General features: G+C 41.1%; 1 protein-coding gene across 4 annotated transcripts; it reads left to right on the top strand.

Moving 5' to 3' along the window:
- Nucleotides 1–348: 348 nt before the first annotated feature.
- On the top strand, nucleotides 349–18,834 carry ube4b (ubiquitination factor E4B, UFD2 homolog (S. cerevisiae)). 4 transcript variants are annotated; one of them, XM_044351360.1, is made up of 29 exons: nucleotides 349–695; nucleotides 2,136–2,259; nucleotides 3,912–4,047; nucleotides 4,549–4,636; nucleotides 5,043–5,187; nucleotides 5,310–5,535; nucleotides 5,782–6,261; nucleotides 7,241–7,345; nucleotides 8,594–8,735; nucleotides 9,137–9,237; nucleotides 9,445–9,559; nucleotides 9,767–9,850; nucleotides 10,169–10,225; nucleotides 11,338–11,454; nucleotides 11,658–11,756; nucleotides 11,854–11,967; nucleotides 12,207–12,405; nucleotides 12,870–13,008; nucleotides 13,098–13,197; nucleotides 13,429–13,556; nucleotides 13,780–13,878; nucleotides 14,181–14,416; nucleotides 14,537–14,663; nucleotides 14,804–14,948; nucleotides 15,232–15,366; nucleotides 15,481–15,672; nucleotides 16,053–16,227; nucleotides 17,300–17,446; nucleotides 17,671–18,834. In XM_044351360.1, the coding sequence occupies exons 1-29, from the start codon at nucleotides 672–674 to the stop codon at nucleotides 17,733–17,735; spliced, it is 4,044 nt and encodes a 1,347-aa protein (XP_044207295.1). In that variant the 5' UTR covers nucleotides 349–671; the 3' UTR covers nucleotides 17,736–18,834. The 4 variants fall into 4 exon arrangements, with proteins under 4 accessions (XP_044207295.1, XP_044207294.1, XP_044207296.1 ...); XM_044351359.1 differs by having other exon boundaries at nucleotides 2,136–2,355; XM_044351361.1 differs by lacking the exon at nucleotides 7,241–7,345 and having other exon boundaries at nucleotides 350–695; nucleotides 2,136–2,355.
- The last annotated feature ends 1,065 nt before the right edge of the window (nucleotides 18,835–19,899 follow it).

The raw sequence follows: 19,899 nt of genomic DNA, 5'->3' as shown, positions 1-19,899 counted from the left end.
CGATGATAGGAGCTGCCATTTAATAAATCTGTAATACAATAAAAATGGAGCTTATAAATATATACTGCTTATTGTAGCTAAATTGAATTGTACCATCTGGCTGCCAGTGTTTCGACTGGCACTTATGAGTCCAATAAAACCTTGTAGTGACCTTGTGCCCCACTGACTGTCTACTGGGATTTAAAAACTGGCTGTGCTGTTTATTTATTTATTTTTAAGGGAGAGTGGGAAGCGTCAGCGTGAATGTGATAGACGCCTAGAACAGTGAATAAAATATAAACATACAACAGGCAAAATGTAACATTAATCTGTGCGGCACAGTGGAGCCTCACACACCTCCTCCTGTAGGCTCTTGAATCACGTGACAGCATATAGAACCAAAATGGCCGCTGTTGTATTTTGACGTGTAATAGCTAGCAACTTTTCTTTTTGTTTAATTCTGGATAGAAAACTAGCAAACGATAGACTTTTTTGGAGGGGCTGTATCTTGCCATCTTTCACACAGCGGTGTCCAAGTTTTTTTAAAAAAAAAAATCTGAAGACAATCCAGACTGACACATATATTAGTTAAAGGAGTTAGACTATGCATATTTAGCTCTTCTACAGGCTAGCTGGCTAGCTGGCACACACTGAAACAGTTGAAAGTGAAATAGCTGGCTAACTTAGCTGCGATGGAGGAGTTGAGCGCAGATGAGGTAAGATACGAATGGAAAAACCGAGAATTGACATATTTGTATTTTTTTTACTAACGCTACAATCTACTTCCCTTCCTTTCAAATGATCTTACTAGCCTGCGTGCTATCACTGCTAGCTACAAGGCTATCATAGTCTTTACTGAAGAAAAGCATCCGCGATAAAATCCTCACATTAACATATATTTATATAAGTATGTGTTACGTAGCACGAACCATGAGAGGTTTATTAAGGTTATTTAATCCGTTAATATATTGGAATAAAGGAACAAGAAGCGGATGTGGGTCAAATGTTTCTGTCATCGCCAGTTCGTGAATTTAATGTAGTCGGAGCACAATGCTAACTAGCCAGCTAACGTAACAGTTAAGGCTAGAGGCTGTGCACGGGTAACACTGTTTTCAATTGAAAAAACAAACAAACGAATGCATGTAAATATACTGAATCATTTTTCATTTTGTACATGTTACATTTTTCCCGAGTTGATTTGACATCTTCCTCTTTTTGCGCCAAGCTAGCTGACATTTGCTAACGTTGTTTTGCTAACAGCCAAAAAAAAAAAAAAATTAGCCTACGAGACGACTCAGCATAAAAAACACACCGGGCCACCATTGTGTAAGCTACTGTGGGCCGAATATGTGGCCACTGGGCCATTCCTCTTGAATCACACACACAACCTTTTTACAAAGTGTTATTTCATTGTCTCGCTGTTGTGTCTGCATTTAGCTACTCGATCAACTCGAGTGTGCAGTTGACGTATTACTACTGTTTAACCCTCCAGCTGAGTTGTGACGATTAGTGCACATCTGACTTTGTCCTTAATGCAGCTAGGGTTATATCCATTCGGCAAGACTTGAATTTAAACCATTGTACTACAAACCCGATGAATGAAAACCGATCACTAATTGTCTTAAGATGGATAAAGTCAAAGTGAATATATCGCCTTATATTTCGTTTGTTGTCAGGTCTGATTGTGCTAATCAGTTATCCAGATTAAAATATGGCTGATTACTATTATCATAAATACAGATTTCCACAGCCCTGTCATACATATATGCACATATGCAAGCACATATTATATAGGGCTGTACAGTGAATATGTAAAGTAAATAAACTATATTTAGTGTAGTACCTTTCACAGAGCAAGGTCATAAAGTGCTTCACAAGAGAAAAAATGTTAAAAATTAGACCATGAAAACAGTAAAAAAAAAACCCCCAAACAATTCAACACAAGCAATAAAAGACCTTATAAACACACAGAATTACAAACACCAGACAGCTCGTGAGACAAAGGCCAGTTTGAATAAATGAGTATTCAGTTTATTTTTAAAGGTGTCAACAGAGACCGCAGATCGACGTCTATAGGAAGAGCGTTCCATAGTGTCAAAGCCACAGCTTCAAAAGGCACAATCACCTTTTGTTAAGTGTGGGTATATTTGTTCCAGATTCGCAGAAGACGTCTGGCACGACTGGCAGGGGGACAGACGTCACAGCCTTGCACCCCTCTCAGCACACCCCTGACATCCCCACAGAGAGAGACTCCACCTGGACCCCTCCCTGGATCCTCAGGTGCCGCACCCCAGCCCCTGCCACCAGCTGCCTCTCAATCATTGGGGCTTAATGTTCACAGTGGTACCCCTGCCACATCCCCTATGGGCACCTCTGGTAAGACCTGAATAAGAAGTACCAGGATGCGTTTAGCTTGTTTTTAACAGTCAGTGTTATTGAAGTAGATTTGGTTGAATCGTGTGTTTTAGGTTTTGACGTCAACAGATCAGGGTCTAGTCAGCTTTCTTCAGTTGTTGCCATAGTTATCGTTGTTGACTTCTTGTGTGATCTATAACCTAAACCTTATCATCCTACCGAAACGGTCCTGTGACACATTGTCTGAAGCGTAGCTGGAAGGTGATATGAGTTTGAGAGCCACACTGAAAGGGACCTTTTATATTTTTGACCTCGATATTTGAACAGCAAGAAGCAAACATGCACCCTGAATGACATCAACACGAACAGCAGCAGCTTGCTGTGATCACCAGCGTCCCTGTTTGACATCGAGCGTAGGCCCTGCTGTACAGAGTGAGAATTGATGCTTTCACCCATGCACTGCTCTAGAAAATGTACTAGCGAGCCTTGTATGACAGTCTCCTGGCATTGTTTGTTGGTATGCATTGATGTGGTGTTGTTACTATACAAGGCTGCCTTTTTAGGACTGCTTTACAATTGTACTTCGCACAATTGGTTAATATTTTTGAATTTATTCTCAGCAGTTACACAAACCTTTGTTGCATGTCAATGTATTTATGAATATTCTCCCTGATGCTACCTCTGTTTACAGTGTTTTCGTTTATTTGACTTAACAGTTACTAATGATGGATGATTGTTGTGTAACCAGGAGAGAGTTGTTAATTCCAGCCCTTCATCCACAGTAAGATCCTTGGTGTTAATCAGCTTTCTCTCTACCTGTGTGCGGTAATCAGGGCTCGTAACGGTATGGCGCACCACGTTGAGCTTAAAAAAAACAATTTGAGCCTTTGCTGAAGCCAATGTAGCTAAACAGTTGGTTTTTCTCTAAAGAATAGTCCCGACATGAAATGTAAAACTTGACAGAGCTGTTGCATCATGTCTAATCTATATACTGTTCTTGGTTCTTACATAATTGTTCGGGGTGCCCTTTGGGGATGTGATCAGTTTGAAAAGGCAGTAAACACTTCAGCTCCACTGTTTATTCACACTGGAGACTGGTGTCAGTTTGATTTAATAGCAACAACAATAATGACAATAAACACAGTATTACTACAATACTATACTGTGCATAAACTAAATTAGATGCATTAAAGCAGGATGAAATTGAATTAAAAACCAGGTGGGACATAACACAATGAAACCCAAGGCCAAATAGTAAAGAGTAAAAATATAAATAGGCCTTCATATTTAAGACATAACCGTCTCTGGTAGTTTTCAGAAGTCTGCCTTCGATTGCAGATGATCGAGCTGTTTAGACTTATAGAACAACCTGAGAAGCATTTACTGCACATTCATATGGAGTCAAACTGTGTGAAACCTATTTTGTATCCTGCACCATGATATATATCACCTATTCCAGTTTCAAAAAGTAAAATGCTCATAAATACCTCAATCATAATGTTACGACATGTAACATGTTACATTATTTGTTTTTGGTGCTTTAGAGGTGCTCAGGTGATGTGTTTTTGCTTTTGCAGGGGTGGCATATGGTAGTCAAAGCAGCGAGGGCGTGAGCTCCCTCTCCAGCTCCCCCTCCAACAGCCTTGAGACACAGTCCCAGAGTTTGTCCCGATCGCAGAGCATGGACATCGACACTGCCTCCTGTGAAAAGAGGTGAGAGTTTTTCCTCGCACACGGCACATTGTACCGCCTTGTTCCAAGGCTTTAAAAACACAGTGAATGAAATGAAACATGAATGAAATATTATGAGTCTTAAATACTTAAATCCTGTAGATTTGATAGGTGGCTGTTAAAATATATGTAGTTTTCTTCTTCAATTATGTTAGCTACCGTAGATTCCTCTGGTGGCAAGTGTTTCACATCAAAAGGTGTGTTGCTCAGTAATGTGCTGAATATCAGTGGTCGCTTTTACATAAAAGCGTAACATTAATGAATAGTGACTTGTTCCTTTTTGAAGTTACTTCAGAAAGTTTTTTTTCTCTCTTGATTGATTGTAGCAAACTAATGAAAACCATAGTGTTTCACAGCATGGCCTCATTTCGGTTTTTGCTCTTTCAAGACACATGTGACACTTCGCATTGAGCCTCGAGTGTTTACATGGTCTCATCGGGGATGAAGAGACTTCCTAATCACTGTGCCTCTGTTTTATTCCAGCATGTCCCAGGTGGATGTGGACTCAGGGATAGAGAACATGGAGGTGGAGGACAGCGACCGCAGGGAGAAGAGGAACTTGACTGAAAAGGTAACCGGCAGCAGAGAACATTACTCAGCACTCGGGGTCTTTTTATCTTTAATTAATTACTTAGCCTGCTTGACTTTGATCATGCCCCACTAGAGATCAAGCGTGTTTTTGAAATTAGGCAACAAAAGGGTGTGTGAGTGATCTGTGTGTTTACTGGAAGGTAGTTTGGGACTTTCCATTGACGCTCTTCTTGGTTTCATTTTCACTTATATTAATACACAGATTAGGGCTGCAACTAACTGTTATTTTAATTATCTATTTTAATCTAATACCTGTCACTTGATAGACCAGAGTGATCATGAGATAATGAGTATTATGAGTATCTACTTTATTTGGTTTTTACTCGTTTAATGGCACTGGACTGTGATCAAACTTCTGCTGTCGTCCTCCTTTGTCTGCTCCTCAGGAAACCTCTGCAAACTCAGATGTCTCAGAAGAACAGGCTCTGCAGCTCGTTTGTAAGATCCTCCGCGTATCGTGGAAGGAGCAGGATAGAGATGTCATCTTTCTCCCTTCACTGGCTGCAGAGTTTCAGCAGAACCCTAAAGATGGTACGTCTTTATCTCTGTCAACATGCTGAATGACCCGGCGCTCTGAAAAGGCAAAGTTTTGTTCACAACCGACAGATTTCAGCATTTGATAACTAGGCTGTTATCGATCTTTTCTCCCGTAGCATACTCTGACTTCAAAGACCTGATCGGCCAGATCCTGATGGAGGTCTTAATGATGTCCACTCAGTCACGTGTGCACAACCCCTTCGCCAGCTTGACCGCCACCTCTCAGCCAATTGCAGCAGCCAAATCCCCCGACCACCATCTGACGCTGGTGCAGCCCTCCAGCCAAGGTGGCAGCCCTATGGGCCCCGGTGCAGGGTCCTTTGGAGCCAGCTCTCTGTCCAGGCAAGTACCCCGACTCAGTATTATGAGCTCTGACAAAATAACCTCCAGAGACATATCAAGGCTCTGGATCGGTCACCCCCACTTCTCCTCAAAAGTGTACTTGATTGATCTTTTAATAATGTGATTTGAAACTGACGTGTTTTTCCGCCCTAGTTTTTCAGATTTTGCTTTGATAAATTATTTTTTAAAAATTTTTTCTTCTCGATGAAGTTTTGCCAATCATCATCTCATCAATGTTGTCCACAGTCTGTATGGGTGTGGTAGCCCTCACCCAATGGCTCTGGACGCAGCCAAGAGGACCTCCCCATCTCTCCCCACCCCTGCTACACCTTCTGCACCCTCTACACCCTCTACCCCACAATTTATTGTTCCACCCAGCCCACCCACCACCGCTACTCCGAGACACGCTCTCAATCCTCCATCTGCCCCCATGCCCATCTCCCAGCGCTATCGTCCTTACTCTGTCACCTCTCCTTGGGGGGCACTTTCCCCATCGAGCCCAGGCCACAGAGGATTCAGTTTCTTTGGACCCCCTCCCGGCTCCGCTGGGCCCTCTGTTCCTCCCAATACCCCGGTTCCTCTGCCACCACCTAGCCCCCAGTCCCTCCCCCTGAGCTCACCTGTAGCTCGCAGCCAACCCTCCTCCACACCCCTTCCTATGGTGCCCCCTTCTCCCAGATCGAACACCCGACAGGCTGCCTTTGCTGCCAGGATCCCGCCGTCTAGGTATCTCATCTGCCATTTGCATGTCAGTGTGTGGTGCACACGCAAACAACAATACTAAAAGCTTAACTTTTTGTGTCCCACCAGACTTGAGGTTGGGTGTGACCCAAAAGTCTTCAAACTAAATCTGTGGTCAGATCATTTTTATCTACATTAATTCTTATATAAACTTCCATTTCATGCAGCCAGTTCTCATCTTAACAGGCTTAAAATAATCTCAACTGAGTTCGATTTAAACTGCTAGTCAGAGGTTGCTAAACAACCTGATTTTTATACATTTCTATATTTTCAAGTCTTAAGTTAAAATGAAATAAACAGTTCCAGCATCAGTTTAAAAAATATGCAGTATGTCATCAGTTACAAATGATTAAGATCAAAGGAAACTGAAATAAAATATTATCAAGCACTTTATAGTCCATATATTTTCATTGAATTTTCAGTTACATTACTTTAGATTTAACAGCATTATCGTAGTATTAAGGATGCTTGTTGCTTACATGTGTCATGTTACAAAGCCTAACCCTTTTGCAAATAACTAATAACCAGTTTAACAAACATGTTTTATAGGTAATACATTGCTTTAAAATTCTCAAGCAAATAATAATAATAAAAAAAAACAGCTTACTCCTCTTTGCATTGGCTTGCTCAAGACAAGCTTCCTGAGTGATGGTGACTCAGCTGAGTTATCAGTTGAAAAAATGTTCTGACAGTGTGTTAAAGCAGCAGACAAAATGGCATTAATGAATATTTTAAAAAAAAGCACAAGAAGTGGTCTTCAAGCAGGCATGCAACCCTCTAGCGTTCTCTCCGTACTGCTTCCTTCTTCCCTGTCCGGTTTTCTTGCGTGTTACCGCTCCACATTTGTCTTCATGTTTTTCACCTCCCCCTCTGTCTTCCCCCACTAGCACTACATCCTCTTTCTTTTTTTTTTTTTTTTTTCCCCTCCCGACCTCACTCCTTCTGTTTTTCCTCGTCATGTTAGCCCCTTGTCGTTCCTGTTGTTTGCCCTCTCTGACATGTCTCAGGACAGCAGTGATGAAGATTCTGAGGAGGAGGAGGATTTTGCGCGGGTTCAGTTTGGGTCCAGGTACACCGCTGCACGGTGTGTGTGTTTGTGTGTGCGTGCTTGCTCAGCGATGGGCCCACTGCATGCATCCAGTGGGCCCGAGAGGCTTACCACTAACGGCGCACAAACACACCAGAGCAGAGTGGTGAAAGATAAACGGACGTAGGCTCAGACGTCTTTAAGAGTGCTTAAACTGTTTTGGTCATTGGCAGTATTAGACGTAAGGTCCAGTAACTAACTTTTAGTGTATCTTGTGGCGGTAAGTATCAAATACAGTTTCTACAGAGCTTTAGAAACAACCTTGAATTCATCCACTTTCATAGTTACTGATATTACCTGCATTTCTGTTACCATCTACCTTATTAATACTGTATTTCTTAAGTCAATTCATGACCAAATGGGTCCTAATTATCGGGTAAAGTTGATTTGTTTCCATTTTTATGTACATGAATATGAGCATTTGCAGTATATGTATGTACAAGATGATCTTGCACATCCAACAGAAATGATCCTCAACCCTGACAGCGCATGTTAACTTAAAGGGAAGTTTTTTCAATATCATTTAACCCATTTAGTACAGCATGAGACTGTTATGCATATGTTAGACCTGTGTCTTACTAGTTTCATGCATGGGAAGTAGGTGATTCGTGACTCTATGGACATTTGCACTGTTATTGAGTAAAGTGCATAGGTGATTTAGCGCGTTTGTTGTTGCTGTTTAGTTCAACTTGCATCTCATCTTGAAAAATTGATACGAATAAAGTTTTACATTGTTATTTAACAATGTAATCTGATGTGCTGATTTCATTTTTTTTTTAGCATTGAGAACAATTGTGACTCAGGGCAGAGGTGATATTTGTACATTGCCTGTGTCTAATGGGCAAATAACAAGTGTAATGTTATTACCTCTTGAGAGTTGTTGTGCTTTGAAGCAGCTCACAGACAGGTTTGACCACTAACCGCAAATTAAAATGTCACCACATTTGTCAGTTAAATGTGGGAAGGAGAATCCTAATACCAGCTTAAAATAATTGCTGCAAGCAGCTCGTGACTATTTTATCTGAAATCTTGTTTCCTTTTCAAAAGCCAGCCACTAATGCCCTATAATATGTTTCTTTCAGGACCCTTGAAAGAGAGTTTGAGCTTGTTAACCATATATATACGTAAATGTTTGATGCTAACAGTACATCTCTCTGCTCTGTGATTGTTTTCTGTTATTTAATGAGCCCCTCTTTGTCCTTGTTCCTGTGTTTGTTTGTTTTTTTATAGTCTTGGTGCATGTGGAGGGGGGATGTCCTGCGATTCAGCCAGCGACCGCTTCACCATTGAAGCATGCAAAGAGACAGAGATGCTGAACTACCTCATTGAGCGTTTTGACAGTGTTGGCATGGAGGAGAGGAAAGCTCCCAAGGTAGCGGTCAATCTGCAAGACAAAAATGTTTCAACAAGGCAGCCGTCTTATTCAGATGATTGACACTAATAGTATTATTTTTAATTTTATACTAAAGAAGAAAATCTATTCATACATTTAATTGAAGCATTAAGACTGATATAATTCCTGTCCTGATGACCTCACTGATAATAACAACCGAGTGTGCTACAAAACGTCCTTAAGACAGAAGAACAGCCTGTCCTTCAGAGACTAGCTGCAGGCCAGTCAGTCTGGAAATAAGTGGAGGCTTCGCTCTTCCAAGAACATTGTGATTCAGTCGGGTCTTGGAGAGAGACACCGTGTGAAATTGACAGCATACATTTTTATCACACCTTTTAACCATTTTCTCTCTCCTCCTCTCATTTCCGTTCCGCTCTCAGATGTGCAGCCAACCAAATGTCAGCCAGCTTCTCAGCAACATTCGCTCTCAGTGTATTTCCCACGTTGCCCTGGTCCTGCAAGGCACCCTGACCCAGCCTCGGTAAGCAAGCCCGCAAGATGACGTGGCAATCTTTGGGTTATTTATTTATATATTTTTTTATCTGTCATTATGTTTGTGTACGTTCTGTTCCTTTTCCTTCCTTTTTCTGGGTCTCCATAGCAACTACTCTTTCACCTTCCCTTCAGACACACGATTTATTTATTTCTTTTCGGTTCAATTCTTCTTCTGTCTGTCTGTTACATGTAGGAGCCCTCTCCATCAGTCTCTGCTGGTACCTTATATGCTGTGTCGGAACCTCCCATACGGCTTTATTCAGGAACTGGTGCGCATTACCCACCAGGAGGAAGAAGTGTTCAGACAGGTGGGTTTAACTATGTGTGATAGATACCACGTTTTCGAGCGAACATGCTAAAACACCTTCACGGTGATGAAGAAATCGCAATAATTCTGGCAAAAATACACAACTTGAGTTTTTTTTTCTGTGAGCTGAAAACATATTTACAATAGTTGATATGACGCTGATGAATGACAGGTTTTTTTGTTGTTTTTCTCTTGTTTTTTTTTTCAGATCTTCATTCCTATCCTTCATGGGCTGGCTCTTGCAGTGAAAGAATGTTCCTTTGACAGCGACAACTTTAAATTCCCCCTCATGGTAAGGAGATGTCGTCCTGGCCCGACCCGTAGTAATAGGCAGGAGATCAGAATGAATGTAGTTGCATTGACAGCTGATATACAGATATACACATCAGGGCTTAATGAGTTGTTGGTAGCCTGTCAGACAGCCTCAGACAGTCTGATCTTAAATCAGATAATCTCTAACTGGCAATTGTTACCCATCAAAGTCAAGAAAAACAATATGTATTGTTCCGGGGTTATTTAAGTACATGTTACCATCTTACCTGATTTCTTTGTGAATAAAACATGATCTCGATTTAAGATTTGTTTCAATTGTGTTTTATTTGTTTTACAGGCATTAGCTGAGCTTTGTGAAATCAAGTTTGGAAAAACTCACCCAGTGTGCAGTTTGGTAAGTAAACAGTTGGTCAAGCCAACGTTATATTATGGCACTTAGGGGTTCATCATTATGTCTTCACGGCTCATTTATTAAGGCTTATTTCTCAAGTCACCAAACAATTTAATTTCATCCCGTATTTCCCTCAGACGTGACCGGCTATTGTCTTTGTTGTTTATACTCTCCTCATACTTTCATTTTCAATTGACATCAGTACAGAGAAATGTGCTCTACTTACTTCTAATCATGACACAAATACTTTTCCCTGTTCCAAAGACAAAGGAAATTCCCCTTTGCATGGGAGAGGACTTTCCCTTTATCTAGCAACTTAAAAATGTCAAATCAGACTTCACAACACATTCGTGAGTCCAACACCGCTCACATATGTGTTGTGCTTTGTTTCTTCGCTTTGTGAACGTTTGAGCTGTGAGCTGAATGATATATGTGCAGAGTTTTGCACACGAAGGCTGTTTTCACGTTCATCTGCTGAAGTGGAAAGATTCTCTGTGCTCACCTTAAATCTTAGTTTAAGACGTGCACCTACAAGCATGATTTGTGATATCACAGCTTGCGCACAAGGCGGTCGTGGTCCAGTTTGGAAATTGCACAAGTGTGATGTGGAAACTTCAAGCCTCCAGTGCACAAACATTGAGAACAGACTTTTCAGGAGTAGGAGACATCTTGTGTCCAGCAGTTAAACGTTTGATTAAAAAAAAATATTTGCCTTTTCATATATTCTGTATTTTTTAATTAGATTATCAGTTTCTGCTGTGAAAAAGCACAGCAGGCACAAATAATTATTCAATACAGAGTATTTATATTTGTCTTAAACATGTCTAGAGGGGATCTTTATGTTTATATTAAGCTAATTTAGTTGCTTGGCAACTGTGTGTTAATGAATCCGTTTCATAACTACTGCATATTCATCTCAAGCCACATTTAGGCTTTTAGCTTCACTCACTGGTTTGAGTTATAAGTTACCATGGTTGTGGATGAAAGACGTATAGTGTTTTATGGTGGAGGTTGGGACAAGTAAAACAGTCCTGTGAATGATAATGAATTGCTGACACATGAACCCGTTTATCCTCCTGTGTAATATGCGTGTCTGTCATGGCTCCTGCGTGCAGGTAACGTCGCTGCCTCTATGGTGTCCCAAACCTCTGAGCCCTGGTTGTGGCAGAGAGATCCAGAGACTGTCCTACCTGGGAGCCTTCTTCAACCTCTCTGTGTTTGCTGAGGATGATGTGAGTCACACTGCTGATGTTCACTCAGCTCCGTCTTTTCTTTTATATTCTTGACTTAGTAGCATCAAATACTGGTCAAACTGCAGAACATTCTCTACTTGAAGGTCCTGCTAAAAATTGTCAGAGAATGAAGAACAACTGGCAAGATGTTTAATGTACAGATCATTTTTATGACTGAACTCAATGCTTTTCTTTTCCTGTAGACCAAAGTAGGAGACAAGTATTTCTCTGGCCCAGCCATCACCATGGAGAACACGCGAGTGGTCAGCCAGTCCTTGCAGCACTATCTGGAGTCAGCAAGGGTGAGTCTCCGCTTCATACTGTTTTTTTTATTTCATAGCAATGCTTTTGTATCAGTATAAAGGAATGTGTTAAAATATTTTTTTTCATCTTTTGCAGGGTGACTTGTTCAAAGTTCTCCATAACATCCTACTAAATGGAGAGACACGCGAGTTAGCTCTTAATTACATGGCAGCTTTAGTCAACTACAATGTGAAGAAGGCCCAGATGCAGGTGAGTTTCAGAAGTTCACATTCAACAAAAATATAAATATAAAAAAATATAAATATTTTTTACTAAATAATATGTTTGACATTTGAAATAAGTATATAAAATTCAGCCATTGTGTCATTGGGACATAGTGTACTTGTCACTAACACAGCCAAATGTCAGTTTTTTTTGCAGAATTGTTGTCACGTTCAGGTTGCATCTACAGCTTTTGAACATTAATATTCACCCTCCTTTTCTTCCAGACGGATGACAAGCTGGTGTCAACAGACGGCTTTATGCTCAACTTCTTATGGGTGCTGCAACAGTTGAGCATGAAGATCAAGCTGGAGACGGTGGACCCCTACTACATTTTCCACCCACGGTGTCGCCTTGTAGTCAGCCTGGAGGAGACGCGTCTGAAGGCCACTATGGAGGAGCTCAAGAGCTGGCTGACTGAACTGCGTAAGTTGCCCTGAATGAAAATGATTTTTGATTGTGAGGGGTCTGGGCAAAATCATAATTAGTTTTTATAAAGTGATTTTGTGTTAAAGTTTGAAATGAGTCTTTTTGAGCCTTAAACTGCTGCCATTTTCAGAAATCTGTTGATTGCATAGAAAGGAGCCATTTTGCATACTTATTAGTTCTCAGTGATTCATCAGCTTGCCAGATATGTGAGTTTTATCAGATGTGATCCAATTAATCACAGATGATTCATTCCTTGTGTACTTTCTCTGTTCCTTCTACCTCTAACTTATTTGCAATCATCTACAAGAATTGAAATGATTCATAAAAACCTTTGGCACATGACTCACTAACATAAGTTTGTATAGGCAGTTAAACTGATAAATGGTCCTGGCAGACTGTTCTGACCGATGGTGCTTGTTTCCATATTGGAAATCATGAATTTGATCTGTTCACATGGACAGATGAAGACCCCGCCAAGTTCTCCGAACCCAAGTTCCCCACCGAGTGTTTCTTCTTGACGCTGCACACCCACCATTTGTCCATCCTGCCTGGCTGCAGGCGCTACATCCGCAGGTTGCGGGCCATCCGTGAACTCAACAGGTACACATAAACACATACACATGGGTAATAATTATAGCATGCTCAGTTTTTTTTTTTTTTTGTATTAATAGTGTTGTTTCCCATGTTAGGACTGTAGAGGAGCTGAAAAACAGTGAAAGCCAATGGAAAGACTCTCCCCTGGCCAGCAGACACAGAGAGATGCTCAAGCGATGCAAAACCCAGCTCAAGGTCTGTTTAACATCCTTGCGGATGCAGCAACTCTCTCTCCTTCTTTGACTGATTAAACCTTGGACACTGTACAGGTGCAGATACGCAGAGACTCATTTCTCAGTTTACTGTATCTGGATATTAGAGGTGTTGTGTCCCGGACTATCGTTAAACGCTGAAACATGCAGAATTCTGCGATAGAGCATATTTACAGAGATGTGATCCTTATCCTGTGTGACTTTGTCCTGTCAGAAACTGGTGCGAGCCAAAGCTTGTGCTGACGTGGGCCTTCTGGATGAGAACCTGCTCCGCAGATGTCTGCAGTTCTACAGCACAGTCATTCAGCTCATTCTTCGCATGGTGGACCCTGCCTACCCCAAGTGAGTCGGCCTGCCACTGACAAAATATTTTGCTGTTTGTTGTGATATTGATGTAAATGGAACAGATGTGGCATCACACACACACACACACACACACACACACACACACACACACAAAAGGGCATTGTTTTAAGTTTTTTGCTGTCTGTCATGCTGTTTCACTTCAGAATATATTATAAATCAAGATGTAAGTATCATGTTTATTCCTTCATCCCTTTCACAGCATCACTCTGCCACTGAACCCTGAGATTCCCAAAAGCTTTGCTGCTCTCCCCGAGTTCTACATTGAAGATGTGGCTGAGTTTTTGCTTTTTGTCGTGCAGTAAGTTCACAGTTCAGTCTTACACATTTTTCTCATTGGTCATGTCTTAGCAAAGGATTTCCTATGAATGGGAGCAATAAAATGTTCACACCTCAACATGTCTGTTTAAAGAAATTATACTATAAAAGAAAAATATAGATCTAAAATGTAGAGACAAAACTTGGACACAAGTGATGTTTCTTAATCCACAACATGTGATGTATTTGGTTCCTTGTGCCCTATATCATTTCAGCTGTTTCAATGTAAGCAGTTTTCAGTGTTGCTTGTTTCATCCCTTCCTCCATCTCCTCCTTCTCTTCCAGGTATTCTCCCCAGGTTTTATATGAGCCATGTGTCCAAGACATTGTCACCTTTTTGGTGGTGTTCATCTGCAGTCAAAACTACATCAGGAACCCCTACCTTATCGCCAAGTTGGTGGAGGTGCTGTTTGTCACCAACCCTGCTGTACAGCCTCGCACTCAGCGATTCTCTGAAATGATGGAGAACCACCCGTTGTCTGTCAAACAGCTGGTCCCTGCCCTCATGAAGTTCTACACTGGTGAGTTTTACTGAACACTGTTATTTTGAGCTGTTGCAGTAGTAAATGGGATATACTTTAGATTGTCTGAAATCTATCTTTCTCTTTTTCACTTTAAAAAAAACTTTCCTCTCTTGTCAGATGTTGAGCATACCGGTGCCACCAGCGAGTTCTACGATAAGTTCACTATACGGTACCATATCAGCACTATCTTCAAGAGTCTGTGGCAAAACATTGCCCACCATGGTACCTTCATGGAGGAGTTCAAGTGAGTTTGATTTCAAGGCACAGTTTTGGTCCAGACAAAAAAAAACGAAACAATTTAAGTTTGAGTCAGTGTCTGTCTGACTCGGATCAGTTCCAACCTGACCTCCTCGTCTGTCTTATTTCCTGCTTACTCCCCTTTAGCTCTGGCAAGCAGTTTGTGCGCTACATCAACATGCTGATTAACGACACCACCTTCTTGTTAGACGAGAGCCTTGAGTCCCTGAAGCGTATCCATGAAGTTCAAGAAGAGATGAAGAATAAGGAGCAGTGGGATCAGCTGCCAAGGGTTAGTGCTCGCCTCAGTAGGGTTTCATATTTATTTACCATTTATTCAGACAAAGCTGTCATGTTTAAGCCTAAATTATTTCAGCAAAGTAACACAGAATCAAAGCAATAAAAACCTGCTGTGACTCAAAATGCCAAAACGTTTAAGGAAGGAGACAAGTTTGAACTTGTATCACTGTAACTCGATCAGAGTCTTGTGCTCAGTCATGAAACTTGAGCAGAAGGTAACTGGTGCAGAATAAACCAGAATAATATTGTTTATGTGTTTTCCTGCTAACTTACAGGAGCAGCAGCAGAGCCGCCAGTCCCAGCTGACTCAGGATGAGCGGGTGTCTCGCTCCTATCTGGCCCTGGCCACAGAGACGGTTGAAATGTTCCACATCCTCACCAAGCAGGTCCAGAAGCCTTTCCTCAGGCCTGTAAGTGTTGCTTCCCCTCTACAACATTTTGCACTTGATATATTCTCTGTGCTATAAGAGGAAACGTATTCTCAATAAGAAGCTACTCTTAACAACGCCGTCTTCTTCATACAGGAACTGGGGCCTCGTTTAGCTGCCATGCTAAACTTTAACCTCCAGCAGCTCTGTGGGCCCAAGTGTCGGGACCTGAAGGTGGAGAACCCCGAGAAGTACGGCTTTGAGCCCAAGAAGCTCTTAGACCAGCTGACTGACATCTACCTGCAGCTAGACTGTGCCCGCTTTGCTAAAGCAATTGCAGATGACCAGGTTGGCACTGATCGAGATAAAATTTGCAAATCATTGCAGATAGAGCGTTTTCACTCTAGATGTAGAAGCTTTAGTTGGTGTAATATATAGTTGGTGACTGCAATGAGAAAACACAAGTTGGAGTTTGTTATGATGAATATTAGTCATGAGAAAAGGCTGCAGGCAGTTGTGGTAGATCATCACAGTCATGGTCTCAACGCCTGCAAGACATCAGCATGAGTTCTCTATTGTACCTTGTGAATGTAATACAGTGTTTCATCCTGACTGTGTTTTAAGTCTCGAATTATGATGACAATAACACACAGTGAAGGCACCGAATACCAGCATCATCTCAAAGAGACTGCTCTAATAAATTTCCCCTGTTTTTGGTCTCTGTGCAGCGATCGTACAGCCGAGAGCTCTTTGAAGAGGTGATCTCAAAGATGAGGAAGGCTGGTATTAAATCCTCCATAGCCATTGAAAAATTCAAGCTGCTATCTGAGAAGGTGGAGGAAATAGTCGCCAAGAACTCCCAGTCTGAAATGGACTACAGTGATGCACCTGATGAGTTCAAAGGTTTGTGTGTGTCTGTGTTGAAGCAGCATAACTGCAACTTTTACATCTGTATAACCAGTTAGAGGTAAATTGACTCGAGGAGCATTGCAGACTCTTCCCACTAAATTCTGTACTCAAGCCCCACATTTCTTATTTTTCTGTGTGGTTCTCAATATTACAGAGCCCCCAGCTTATTTAGATAATGATCTTAAACATCTCCTAGTCTTAAAAAGATGTTAAAAATGTAATGTCTTGTTGAGGGACTATCATGATGAAATCTCATGATATATTGTAAAGAATAGCCACATTGAAAAAAATGTAATAACTCTGCTTCTTGTAGCTTCTTGTGTCTTAAAATACAGATTTAAAATAGAAGTTGTAAAGTTTAAATGAAACAAAAGTTTTCTTGTGATTACTGTACTGAACATCCAGTAACACGATTCATTTATTTTTTTTGCTCCAAGTAGAAAAAAGTCACTTGCTTCGAAATCTGGTGTGACCTCAGGTCAGCCAGTGCAGACAGACAGGATCTTCAGCAGCCTCTGTCACTGTTGAATTCCAGACATTTGCAGGGGATTTTTGCAGCTCATGGAGGTCATATAGACAGCTTAGAGCAAGGCTATCCTATAACCACACACTTAATATAATCTAGAAAGTGAACGTGGCCCACATACCTCCTTTGATTCCCAGATACGCCAGCCAACCCACCACAGTCGACGGGAGTGTGCCGTACAAGAGGCTGAGGTGTCGGCTTTCTGTGCGGTTAGAATCTTCCAGGCCAAGGTTTTATTTTAGTAACGCACAAGTCCTGCTGGAACAACCCTGTGACATTTCAATATGGGGCACACCCCTAATCGAATGCTCTTAATGAGTATTTTTTGGATGTTTTCTTTACTGGTGTTTTGATAGGTGCACCAATATTTCTGTTGTAAACACATTCACACTCGACACATGTCACCGGCTCACACGATCATGTGTTCGCTACATGGATGTATAGCTTGCTCTCACTGTGATGAAACAAAGTTGCCAGTGCTGTGTGTGTGTGTGCGTGTTGATCCTTTTGTGAGAATGTCATGTGACTGTGTTATAACAGACCCTCTGATGGACACGCTGATGACTGACCCTGTGATTCTGCCTTCGGGGAACATCATGGATCGATCCATCATCCTGCGCCACCTGCTCAACTCCCCCACTGATCCCTTCAACAGGCAGCCTCTCACAGAGAGCATGCTGGAGTCAGGTAACCACACCATCATGACTTTTTCAGCAATAATTACATGTAAAGCGAGAGTTTCTGTTCAAGGTAGGCATGCAATAAAGAGCTTACTAGAAACAGCAAAGCAATTATCTAGTTTTAGATTCAAGGCAAGCGGTTTCAGGACACTAAATGTCAAATTAAATTACCACTTGATAGATTGTGAATGTTACTATGCGCCTCCTCACAGTCTGTTGTTAATTTTACAGTCCCTGAACTAAAGGAGAGGATCCATGCGTGGATGAGAGAGAAACAGGGCGGACGGCCTCTGTAAGGACTTCATGTCACCAACGTCTGGCCCCCCAGCCATCATTAAGGGATCTGTCCAAATCGCCTGAATTCAGTGTCACTGCTACCGACGACGACAAAAACATTTTTGAATGGAAAAAAAAAAAAAGGAGACCTGATTTGATTTTTATTCGCATTTACCCTTTTTGTCTCAAACCATTATCATGGTTCTAAAAACAAAACATAATAAAGTTAAGACGTTTAAGTTTTTTCTCATGAGTTTGTGTATATATATATCAAAATATATACATATATTTAACAAGAGTTAGTTGATGCATTATAATGCTGCAAGAATAAGTTTCCACCACCAACAGGTTTACCAGCGAGGTGCAAACAGTCACTTCATTGATCATTTTACTTTACAGTTCTCATTTGTTTTGTCATAATGTGTATGTTGGCTTCATTAAAGACTTCTAATTATTTGAGGGAGAGGGGGAGGGCAATACATTTGGGAGAGTTGGGGTGGGTTCTGATAAAATTGCTAGCCCTGAGTTCTTATGATCAAGACTGTGACAATGACAAACTTGAGTCCGTATAATGTATGCTGGTGTCCCAGAGCTAACAAACACATGCACAGTTTGTGCTTGTTGTAGGCGGAGTTCAGAACTGGGAGTATCCATAAAGGATGTAGCTTAACGTAAACTAATCCTAAATGTCAGCTTCCTTTTGAGTACAGTAGGAAGTTAAGCAGTGGTTTACCAAAATACAGTATGTTCAGTTCCTTTTTAGTCACATTTTTCCTTGCTGACTTTGATAGACTGAATTTACTTCTTGTGTGTGTGCATGGCCTCAAGCCCAGAACCTCCTCAAAGCGCCTCATGGACAAATAACCCTCTTTTAGGCAAAGTGGAAGGAACATGAGAGAATGTACTGTAGCATGACCACCAGAAACATCGTTGTAGGAGCACACCATTAAAAGTCTGTTCAGAACCACTGACATCTCACCTCAAGATGATCTCTTTCAAGTCGCACTGTACCTAACTTGACCTTGCTGACCTTAACTGTACAGGAAATGGATTTCCTTTAACCACATACCTGTTTTGGAAGCTAGGATTTTGAACTGAAATAAATGATGATGCACATTATTTCATTACTCGTCATTGTTTTGTCCCAATATTGATGTCGTAGTGGTTTTGATTGGGCCTTCGGTTAGTTTTTAGTTAAGTTTATTTGATATGAAAAAACATAAAATCACACAAACTAGTTTCTCTCATGGTCATCAATGTAAAAAGAGTAATCAGGAAGGAATCCAGGTGACATCAACAAATACAATACATACCAAAATTAAGTGAAAAGCAAAACATACATGTTATAACTCGGATGATACCAAAGTTTCTCTTAAACCATAATCAAAATTGTGGTTATTTATTTGTTTACATGTGCAAAAGTAACTTATTTCAATTCCTGGCACCACAAAAGCAGTTCTTTTGGAATGAGGTTTCCTAAACGCATACGCTTAGTCATTCTGCTGTAAATGTTATAAACTAATGGATTAAACTTGGCAACTGTCCCCATTTCATTGGCAAGATTTAGTGCATAATAAATATATCCTGAAATGATGATTAGCATAATTAGCCAGTCAAAGACTTTAAGATGTAAACATTTGTTGCATAGCATCGAAATCTGCAAAAAATATATGTAAGGATGGTTGTGAATTGCGTCAAATATATATAAAACTGAGCAGAAATTTTTATTTTATTTTTTATTTATTCAACATTAATCTTTCTGCCTATCTGCAAGTAAAATGGCCTACATCTTTAACAAATAGCACGTGTGTGACTATGCTTTTTCCTTTAAAAGAAACTGAATGGGATTGTAGGCATTGTTAAGTTTATGAAATGTACAGTACCGTCTGCTTATGTGATGCAGGGATCCTATTGTTCGCTAGACGGCGCTCTTTGCGGTGACCCTGGGTGTTGCGGTGACAGCGGTGCGGGGAGCGGTGGGTAGAAATCCTGCAGTGTGGCGTCACGGGCGAGGAAAAAAAAAGAGAGACCCCACTGGACCCCACCCACTCCTTTCCCCTTTCCGATTTCAAGGATCGCCATTGGCTGTGCGAGGCAGTAGTCATCGATATCTGTTCGTTCATTGGTCCGTCAGGCTGTCAGTTAGCGTGGCCGAGAGGGAGTTGACGTAATCTCTTCGGTAAA

The sequence above is a fragment of the Thunnus albacares genome, chromosome 5 (assembly GCF_914725855.1).
Source record: "Thunnus albacares chromosome 5, fThuAlb1.1, whole genome shotgun sequence".
Taxonomy (NCBI): Eukaryota; Metazoa; Chordata; class Actinopteri; order Scombriformes; family Scombridae; genus Thunnus; species Thunnus albacares.
This window is presented reverse-complemented; position numbering and strand designations above follow the sequence as displayed.

What these genes read in the sequence shown, in the direction of transcription:
- ube4b (XM_044351359.1), top strand. Translation starts at nt 672, where the DNA reads ATGGAGGAGTTGAGCGCAGATGAG. An exon ending in TTTTTGCTTTTTGTCGTGCA is followed by an intron (nt 13,879 to 14,180) that starts GTAAGTTCACAG and finishes CTTCTCTTCCAG; the next exon opens with GTATTCTCCCCAGGTTTTAT. An exon ending in CCTCATGAAGTTCTACACTG is followed by an intron (nt 14,417 to 14,536) that starts GTGAGTTTTACT and finishes CTCTCTTGTCAG; the next exon opens with ATGTTGAGCATACCGGTGCC.